The following is a 10,350-nucleotide window of genomic DNA, read 5'->3' as shown; positions in this document are numbered from 1 at the left end:
CAAACAATCCTTCCCAAGCCCATCTCCTCAGACCTGTCAAGTGGAAGAACCTACAGGATGCTTTGACAAGAAGCCCAAAATGCTCCTTGGTTTACATATAAGGAGAAAAAAGAAAAGAAAAGAAAACAGATGCACCTTTATTTCCCTGCCTTGCTGAGTGAATGTCTGAGCAGACTTGCTGGAACGAGAAATGAGCCAGGTTTTGTTTCTGTTTGGGTTTTTCCTGCTCTGAGATAGGCTGCATGGTAGAAAGGGCATTGACTTTGAAATGGAAAGACCTGGTTTTAGACTCCCCACTTAGCTACTTGCTATCTGAGTGACCTGAGGCAAGTCACTTAGCCTCTGTGAGACTCAGTTTCCTCACCCGTAATACGACAGTGATAACATCCAGTCACCAAACGCCTGGCACAGAATCTGGCAAGGGGTAGGTATGTCCTGATGTTAAATATTACTCTTCTTTGCACCCTCCCTCCTGAGGTAGGTCATGGGAACATTCCTGGCTGATCTCGAGTGTCCCAAAGCCGTGACTTCCAAGGTGCCCCGTGTTGAGTCGCTGTGAGCCCCCCGATGTGCAGCCTCCAGCTCAGGCCGAGCTGCTGCCTGCAGGGGGCCTGGACGTGGTGGGGAGGCGAGGAGGCCGGGCCAGGGCTCCCCGGTGCACTCTCGCTCCCCAGTCTCAAGGCTTGCGCCCGCCCTCAGACCGACACCGCCCCGGGCACGATCCTGCGGATGTGGGTGTACGACTTCCTGATGGTGACGCTGCCGTGGTGCGACACCCCCCGGGGCAGGACGCACTCCTCCGTCAGTTTCTGGGCCTCGGGGTCCCAGCACAGCACCGTGGCGATGACCTCGTTCTTCTCGTCCCGCCCGCCGGTGATGTAGAGCCGGTTGTTGCAGGGCGCGATGCCGCAGCTGGCCCGCTCGTGGCTGAGCTGGGTCACCAGACACCAGCTGTCTTCCAGGGGGCTGTAGGCGTACAGCGCTCTCATGGCCCCACCTGAAGAGGAAGAGGAAAGGCGGTAGGCCTCCCACCATTTATCGGGTCTTCTTCCCCACTGACCACTAAAATTCTACCAGCTGGCTGAAAGAAACAGCAGGCTGATGGCTCTGCAGAAAGCCAGAGTGCAGCCCTGGGGGCTGCGAGTTGCCAGTGCTGGAGACACAACAGCCAGGTACTAGTCAGGTTCTAAAGGACACCTGGCTTTACAGGGCTGCCAAAGGCACCCTAAGACTACTCCCTGGAGGAAATGCCACCTGGTGCACGAGGTAGACTCAGCTCATCCCAGTGCTGCCTCTGTTTGATCTGTAACCATGAGCACCAAGATCATGGCTGTTATGAGACATCAGAAGGTCTGCGCACATGAAGCACCTGGCAGAAGGCTGGTACATAGGAACCATCACTCCATGGTAGTGGCTAAAGGGATGGCATCTCTTTGTAGACTGAGTGGGATCCGGGACACCAGCCCAAGTTACCCATCTTGAGATTAGACTTTTGAAGCAAAGTCATGAGGCTGACCATAAACGAACACACAAAACCTGAAGCAAGGGAGAGAAGTGTTTTTGCCTTAATCTGTTCCAATGTATTGCCCCCAGGAAGTCTTCTCTGATTAGCTCTGAAGTTAACTCGCTGAAGTTGCTTATTTCCTGGCATCTCCTTAATCAGTAGTTCTCGATCCTGGCTGCACATTAAAATTAACTGGAGCTTTTTAAACATACAGTTTTACTGTTGCCCAGTGTCCTTCTTTCCATTTTTATTTCATTGGTGCAGGGTGAGGTCCAGCTACCCAATTTCTGTAGAAGGCTCCTTAGGTGATTCTAATGAGTAGTCAGGATCGAGAGCCACCACCCTTAACAATTACATGCCAGCTGTGGTCTGGCCAGCCAACTAAATGTAACTTTTCAGAGCCCCTAAGGCAAGTGGGGAGATCAAAATTCCCATGAACGCAAAGTAAGAAATTATGAGAGCTACCATTTATTGGGCATTTATTATACTGTGCACGTTTCAATTCCTGTACACTTGCTAAGGCTAGCAACACAACTTTGCTCCTGCAGCGACTTCTAGCTCCTCCCCGAGGCCACAGTGTCAGTCTGCTTTGTGTCTCCTAAATGTGGGCTGATTCTGCCTCCAAGACTGCAACGTAAGTTCCACCGAGGCCTGGACCAACTCCATCTTCTCTGCCTTTTCAACCCCACCCACATCACCCAGGAATTCCCAGGAGGGCCTTATCTGATCTACCTGCATGGTTACGTGGGTGGGGGTACCTCAGATAAATAAGAAGCCATCACTCACTTACCAACAACATAGATACGGTCCCGGAAACTCACTGCATTGATGCATTTAGCCTCCACAGGCATAGCTGACTTTAAACTCCACTTATTGGTTGAAGGGTCATAACACTGAGTCTTATCTGTGGCCAGTTTCCCATTGGGTCCTCCCCCAATCACATACAGCTTCTTCTTATGGCTTGTGGCTGCGAAGGAACTGACATGGCAAAGGAGAGGTGCAGCCTGCAGAAGCACGGGGCACAAGAAGAAGCTGTCAGTCATGCACCCAGATTGCTGCAGTGGCTCACAGTACATAGGCCAGATGCCAAGGGACACAAACCTGGGCATCCTTTGCCTGAAGTCATGAGGCCCATGGGCTTGACTCCTCTTAGGACACAGAGAAAGTCAAAGCGCACATTTGCCACCCTCCCTCCAGGCCCCAGGCAGGCTGGAGCAGACTGTGTTGGGATGTTCCAGCCTGTTTCTGAGTCCAGGTCTCAGAGAAGGAGGATCATAGGCAGGAATAATGGTTTATACAGAAGAAGCCAGCCAATGTTGGAGGAAAATAATTTTTCTAACATGCATATTCATATTCATTTATGTGCTCATTTAGTCAAACAAAGTTTACTGAATGCCTAGTATGTGCCAGCATTGATTGTCCTTGGTCTTATATCCAAGAAGAGAAGCTGGGATAAGGGTTTAAGGTGGCCGCAGGTAAGCAGACTCTCCCACTCTGAGGCAACATTGCAGATTTTGAGATTAAGCAAGAGTCATGCTTCCACAGTGTGAACTAAAGGGGACTTCCAAGAGCCACTAGCCGATTTACATGACCCTTTTAGGTCATGGAGCTACTCTGTGATAGGACTTGATAATTTGAGAAGATCTTGGGAGCATCCCTCATAAATGTTAAGAGCTCCCTATATAGCACTTTTCAGGTTGACAGATCTTAGCTGGATGTTGTGGTGACCTGACTACCTTTGTTTGTGCCTACAATGACTGTGTTTTACTTTCAGTAAAACTGGAACATGCTCTGACATGTGATCTGATAAAGAGAAGGAAAATTTGAAATCGGGAATAACCTGGAAATATAAGAGATGAGGTCACTTTACTTTTCCTCAGTATGATACATATCTGAGTTTGCATTGCTAAAGTCTTGCATGCGGGCAAAACTCCCCTCCACATCTGGGATCCTGCCCAGAATAGGACAGGAACCCACACACAGCTTTACCACCTGGAAGGATGTTGTTTCTGTGCCTTGATCAGCAATGCTGAAGCAATGGCTCCTAGGAGGAGATAAGCTCAGAGTCACCAAAAGTGTTCTCTGTGGTAGCAGAGTGATCAGAAAGCTGCCCACCACTGTAGGCAGTTTTAAAGCTTTGAAGTGGTAATACAGGGAGAGTTACTCATAGAACTAGTCTCCTATACCTCTGACCAACAGTTGTGGAAGGGGTCGTAGGTCTCCACGTTGTTGATCCTCTGTAAGCCATCGAAACCTCCGATCACGTAGACCTTGCCACCCAACACCACCATCTTATGCCTCCAGCGGCCTATGTTTAAATACTCAATCTGAATCCACTTGTTTATAGAAGAATTATATTTCCAAACATCATGCTGTGTTTCTTTGCCACCTACAAGAGGTAAAAAGTATTTTAGAACCACCAGATGTGTCAGAAATACAGCTTCTCTCATAATTGACCAAAAGTTCAAAAGTGCTCAGCACCCAGTCCAGCCCCACCCTAAGCAGAGACAAAAGAAATCCTAAAGGTGTGTGCGGCCTGGTGGGAAGACAAAGTCAGCACAGCAGAGAAGAGAGAGACCGTGTAAGGCAGGGGTGAATTATGCGCCCCTGTGTGCAATGCCACCTCAGTGCCACAAGAGTTCAGAGAAGAGGTGGCCAAGTGAGCAGGGTCCAGAGAAGGCTTCAGAGAGACAGACCCAAGTCAGCCCAGGCTGTCAGGACAGACGGAGCCTGGACTCAGTACTTGTGCCCACAAGGAGCAGGAAGTAAGGCTGGTGGGGACAGAAGGGTCTTGACCAGCAGGCCAATTAGAGGGCAGCTTAAGTTCTATGTTTGCTTATTTATTTAAACAAAAAAAGCAAAGATACAAACCTGGAAAAATCACCAAGAGATCTTACAACATTCTCTTGGTTTGTATCTCTGACCTAAAACTAGAAGTGGGATTTGTCCTGTTTTTAAATTAGTTTTTATCATAAAATGTGAGTGGCTCACAATAGATCATTTGAGAATGAACTGGTAAAATATGTTTTCCAAGACAACTCTCTTAATAAACAGCAAATACATAATTCAGCAGTTAGGGAGAGAGACCAAGACAAAGAGCTGACTTTTTTGGTGACTTTAACCAAATATTTTAATAGCTTTGTGTTTCCATTTCCTGCATCAGAACAGAGTACCACCGACTACTTAAAGTGAAAGATGTACTTTTCAGACTTGTAAATGTGCACTGGGGGAGGCGATGAACATCCCTGATGATGTCATTGGTAAGGGTCTGTCTAGGGTGGAACCCAGAAGTGGGATTTCCAGGTCAAAGGCATGTGCCCCCTGAATTTTTTTTAGGTGCTTCCAAAGCGTCCTCCAAAGCTGTGCTGGTTGACTACACTGATGCCCCTCTCGCTCCCNGAACCATCACTCCATGGTAGTGGCTAAAGGGATGGCATCTCTTTGTAGACTGAGTGGGATCCGGGACACCAGCCCAAGTTACCCATCTTGAGATTAGACTTTTGAAGCAAAGTCATGAGGCTGACCATAAACGAACACACAAAACCTGAAGCAAGGGAGAGAAGTGTTTTTGCCTTAATCTGTTCCAATGTATTGCCCCCAGGAAGTCTTCTCTGATTAGCTCTGAAGTTAACTCGCTGAAGTTGCTTATTTCCTGGCATCTCCTTAATCAGTAGTTCTCGATCCTGGCTGCACATTAAAATTAACTGGAGCTTTTTAAACATACAGTTTTACTGTTGCCCAGTGTCCTTCTTTCCATTTTTATTTCATTGGTGCAGGGTGAGGTCCAGCTACCCAATTTCTGTAGAAGGCTCCTTAGGTGATTCTAATGAGTAGTCAGGATCGAGAGCCACCACCCTTAACAATTACATGCCAGCTGTGGTCTGGCCAGCCAACTAAATGTAACTTTTCAGAGCCCCTAAGGCAAGTGGGGAGATCAAAATTCCCATGAACGCAAAGTAAGAAATTATGAGAGCTACCATTTATTGGGCATTTATTATACTGTGCACGTTTCAATTCCTGTACACTTGCTAAGGCTAGCAACACAACTTTGCTCCTGCAGCGACTTCTAGCTCCTCCCCGAGGCCACAGTGTCAGTCTGCTTTGTGTCTCCTAAATGTGGGCTGATTCTGCCTCCAAGACTGCAACGTAAGTTCCACCGAGGCCTGGACCAACTCCATCTTCTCTGCCTTTTCAACCCCACCCACATCACCCAGGAATTCCCAGGAGGGCCTTATCTGATCTACCTGCATGGTTACGTGGGTGGGGGTACCTCAGATAAATAAGAAGCCATCACTCACTTACCAACAACATAGATACGGTCCCGGAAACTCACTGCATTGATGCATTTAGCCTCCACAGGCATAGCTGACTTTAAACTCCACTTATTGGTTGAAGGGTCATAACACTGAGTCTTATCTGTGGCCAGTTTCCCATTGGGTCCTCCCCCAATCACATACAGCTTCTTCTTATGGCTTGTGGCTGCGAAGGAACTGACATGGCAAAGGAGAGGTGCAGCCTGCAGAAGCACGGGGCACAAGAAGAAGCTGTCAGTCATGCACCCAGATTGCTGCAGTGGCTCACAGTACATAGGCCAGATGCCAAGGGACACAAACCTGGGCATCCTTTGCCTGAAGTCATGAGGCCCATGGGCTTGACTCCTCTTAGGACACAGAGAAAGTCAAAGCGCACATTTGCCACCCTCCCTCCAGGCCCCAGGCAGGCTGGAGCAGACTGTGTTGGGATGTTCCAGCCTGTTTCTGAGTCCAGGTCTCAGAGAAGGAGGATCATAGGCAGGAATAATGGTTTATACAGAAGAAGCCAGCCAATGTTGGAGGAAAATAATTTTTCTAACATGCATATTCATATTCATTTATGTGCTCATTTAGTCAAACAAAGTTTACTGAATGCCTAGTATGTGCCAGCATTGATTGTCCTTGGTCTTATATCCAAGAAGAGAAGCTGGGATAAGGGTTTAAGGTGGCCGCAGGTAAGCAGACTCTCCCACTCTGAGGCAACATTGCAGATTTTGAGATTAAGCAAGAGTCATGCTTCCACAGTGTGAACTAAAGGGGACTTCCAAGAGCCACTAGCCGATTTACATGACCCTTTTAGGTCATGGAGCTACTCTGTGATAGGACTTGATAATTTGAGAAGATCTTGGGAGCATCCCTCATAAATGTTAAGAGCTCCCTATATAGCACTTTTCAGGTTGACAGATCTTAGCTGGATGTTGTGGTGACCTGACTACCTTTGTTTGTGCCTACAATGACTGTGTTTTACTTTCAGTAAAACTGGAACATGCTCTGACATGTGATCTGATAAAGAGAAGGAAAATTTGAAATCGGGAATAACCTGGAAATATAAGAGATGAGGTCACTTTACTTTTCCTCAGTATGATACATATCTGAGTTTGCATTGCTAAAGTCTTGCATGCGGGCAAAACTCCCCTCCACATCTGGGATCCTGCCCAGAATAGGACAGGAACCCACACACAGCTTTACCACCTGGAAGGATGTTGTTTCTGTGCCTTGATCAGCAATGCTGAAGCAATGGCTCCTAGGAGGAGATAAGCTCAGAGTCACCAAAAGTGTTCTCTGTGGTAGCAGAGTGATCAGAAAGCTGCCCACCACTGTAGGCAGTTTTAAAGCTTTGAAGTGGTAATACAGGGAGAGTTACTCATAGAACTAGTCTCCTATACCTCTGACCAACAGTTGTGGAAGGGGTCGTAGGTCTCCACGTTGTTGATCCTCTGTAAGCCATCGAAACCTCCGATCACGTAGACCTTGCCACCCAACACCACCATCTTATGCCTCCAGCGGCCTATGTTTAAATACTCAATCTGAATCCACTTGTTTATAGAAGAATTATATTTCCAAACATCATGCTGTGTTTCTTTGCCACCTACAAGAGGTAAAAAGTATTTTAGAACCACCAGATGTGTCAGAAATACAGCTTCTCTCATAATTGACCAAAAGTTCAAAAGTGCTCAGCACCCAGTCCAGCCCCACCCTAAGCAGAGACAAAAGAAATCCTAAAGGTGTGTGCGGCCTGGTGGGAAGACAAAGTCAGCACAGCAGAGAAGAGAGAGACCGTGTAAGGCAGGGGTGAATTATGCGCCCCTGTGTGCAATGCCACCTCAGTGCCACAAGAGTTCAGAGAAGAGAGAGAAGAGAGAGACTGTGTAAGGCAGGGGTGAATTATGCGCCCCTGTGTGCAGTGCCACCTCAGTGCCACAAGAGTTCAGAGAAGAGGTGGCCAAGTGAGCAGGGTCCAGAGAAGCAGAGAAGAGAGAGACCGTGTAAGGCAGGGGTGAATTATGCGCCCCTGTGTGCAATGCCACCTCAGTGCCACAAGAGTTCAGAGAAGAGGTGGCCAAGTGAGCAGGGTCCAGAGAAGGCTTCAGAGAGACAGACCCAAGTCAGCCCAGGCTGTCAGGACAGACGGAGCCTGGACTCAGTACTTGTGCCCACAAGGAGCAGGAAGTAAGGCTGGTGGGGACAGAAGGGTCTTGACCAGCAGGCCAATTAGAGGGCAGCTTAAGTTCTATGTTTGCTTATTTATTTAAACAAAAAAAGCAAAGATACAAACCTGGAAAAATCACCAAGAGATCTTACAACATTCTCTTGGTTTGTATCTCTGACCTAAAACTAGAAGTGGGATTTGTCCTGTTTTTAAATTAGTTTTTATCATAAAATATGAGTGGCTCACAATAGATCATTTGAGAATGAACTGGTAAAATATGTTTTCCAAGACAACTCTCTTAATAAACAGCAAATACATAATTCAGCAGTTAGGGAGAGAGACCAAGACAAAGAGCTGACTTTTTTGGTGACTTTAACCAAATATTTTAATAGCTTTGTGTTTCCATTTCCTGCATCAGAACAGAGTACCACCGACTACTTAAAGTGAAAGATGTACTTTTCAGACTTGTAAATGTGCACTGGGGGAGGCGATGAACATCCCTGATGATGTCATTGGTAAGGGTCTGTCTAGGGTGGAACCCAGAAGTGGGATTTCCAGGTCAAAGGCATGTGCCCCCTGAATTTTTTTTAGGTGCTTCCAAAGCGTCCTCCAAAGCTGTGCTGGTTGACTACACTGATGCCCCTCTCGCTCCCCGCAGTGGACATTGGGAGGGGTTTTTTGCTTGTTTTTTTACAGTCTGATGGAGAAAAATAATGTCACCGTTCGGTTTTCCCTTACTACAAGGGAGTGAGCTTCCTCTTCTATGAATTTCTTGTTCATATACTTTGACCATTTTTCTTTGGGTTATGTACATTTCAGATGACTCTATTCAACACACTGTGATGTAGATATCATTTACATAGTGCCAGAAATTATAAAATAACTATAAACTTTCAAATAAACTTATGCAACCTTTATTAAAAAGAAAAAAATTATGATTTTATTTCAGGACATAAAAAGGACCTGATTAATGAGAAAACATGTTATTGCAAAGGTGTCCATCCTCCCAAGGTAAATCTATATGCTAGTTTTCTCAGGACTTTTTTGGGGAACTTGACAAGATAATTCTAAATTTCACTAGGAAGAGTAAATTTGGGAATATTTCTAAGAAACTTTTGAAAAAAAAAAAGAACAAAGGAGGTTTTATTATCAAATATTTTCTAAAAAGCTATTGTAGTAAAAAACATTGTGGTACTAGCATAAGACTAGACAAACAGATCAATTAAAAACAGTTAAGAGTAGAGGTTACCAGAAACAGAGAGTACAGAGGGTACAGAGTTTACGTTCAGGATGACGAAAAAGTTTCGGAAATAGTTAGAGGTGGTGATTACACCACTTTGTGAATGTAATTAATTCCACAAAATTATATGTTTAAAAATGTTTAAAATGGAAATCCTTATGTTATATATGTCTTACCACCATAAAAAAATTAATAGTACAGAAACAGGCTAAAATATATAGAGATCATAAAATAAATGTTATTAGAACAATTGGCTTTTCATTTGGAGAAAACTTAAGTTAGATATCTATTCACATTACATTTAAACGAAAAATCAAATGTAACTGCTATAAAAGTAACTGGAGACTATATAGGAGAATATGTTAATGATCTTGGGGTGGGGAGAGATTTTCTAAGCATGACCTGGTACTCAGAATCATACAGAAGAGAAAATGACTATGTAAATATAAACCAAAGCTAAAAGACAACCACAGTCTGGGAGGAAGTATTTGCAACACAAATAGGAAAGGATACATAATAAGAGGTTTGAAAAATTACTAAAAAATAGGCAAATAACTGATAGAAAAATGGTTAGAGGTTATAAANTACTCCTTGTATCAGTAAAAACGAACCACAAATTTAAGAAAGGGGAAGAACAAGTTGCAGAGGAACAGGTGCAGTGTACATGGCAAAGCTGACTGTGATTTCCCTCCTGGGCACTTAGCTAAACTGCATTTCCCGGCCCGCCTGCATCTGGATTGGGCAGCGGAGGGGAGGGAAGGGCACGTGGTTAGCTTTCGCCAAGGGAATGTGAACAGAACACGTCTAGGCTGAGGCTTTTATGAGCAGGCGTGCCTTCTTGACTCTCGTTTCTCTCTCTTCCCTAAATGTAGAAAATGGCAGCATCACAAGATGGGAGGAGCCCAGGTCCCCGAATGCCTGAGTGGAGCAGATCCACCCCCCACCATCCCCACATCCTGTTGTGTTAATTCACTGAGACCGAGGATTTGTTACAGTAGCTATATTACTCACCCTAAGACAATATAAAACTACTTTGGTAAACAATTAGAACACATAGAATTATAATGGCACTGAGAAACTGCCATATTTTACTTTATATTCTCTGTATTGTTTGAATCTTCTACCACAGTTAAAACATATTTCT

The 10,350-nt window shown here is 45.4% G+C and overlaps 1 protein-coding gene across 1 annotated transcript in view; it reads right to left on the bottom strand.

Annotated features, from left to right (window-relative positions):
• Window positions 1–695: 695 nt before the first annotated feature.
• KLHL6 (kelch-like family member 6) overlaps window positions 696–10,350 on the bottom strand; it is a 43,872-nt gene continuing 34,217 nt past the window's right edge. The window contains exons 4-6 of the mRNA XM_008593096.1: window positions 7,203–7,405; window positions 5,807–6,020; window positions 696–997 (exon numbers count right to left, since the gene is read on the bottom strand). Of these exons, the coding sequence (XP_008591318.1) occupies window positions 696–997; window positions 5,807–6,020; window positions 7,203–7,405 (719 nt within the window). The remainder of the gene's footprint in view (window positions 998–5,806; window positions 6,021–7,202; window positions 7,406–10,350) is intronic.

The sequence above is a fragment of the Galeopterus variegatus genome, unplaced genomic scaffold (genome assembly GCF_000696425.1).
Source record: "Galeopterus variegatus unplaced genomic scaffold, G_variegatus-3.0.2 Scaffold8700, whole genome shotgun sequence".
In the NCBI taxonomy this organism is placed as follows: domain Eukaryota; kingdom Metazoa; phylum Chordata; class Mammalia; order Dermoptera; family Cynocephalidae; genus Galeopterus; species Galeopterus variegatus.
The sequence above is the reverse complement of the archived record's forward strand: the minus strand, read 5'-3'. Positions and strand labels throughout refer to the sequence as shown.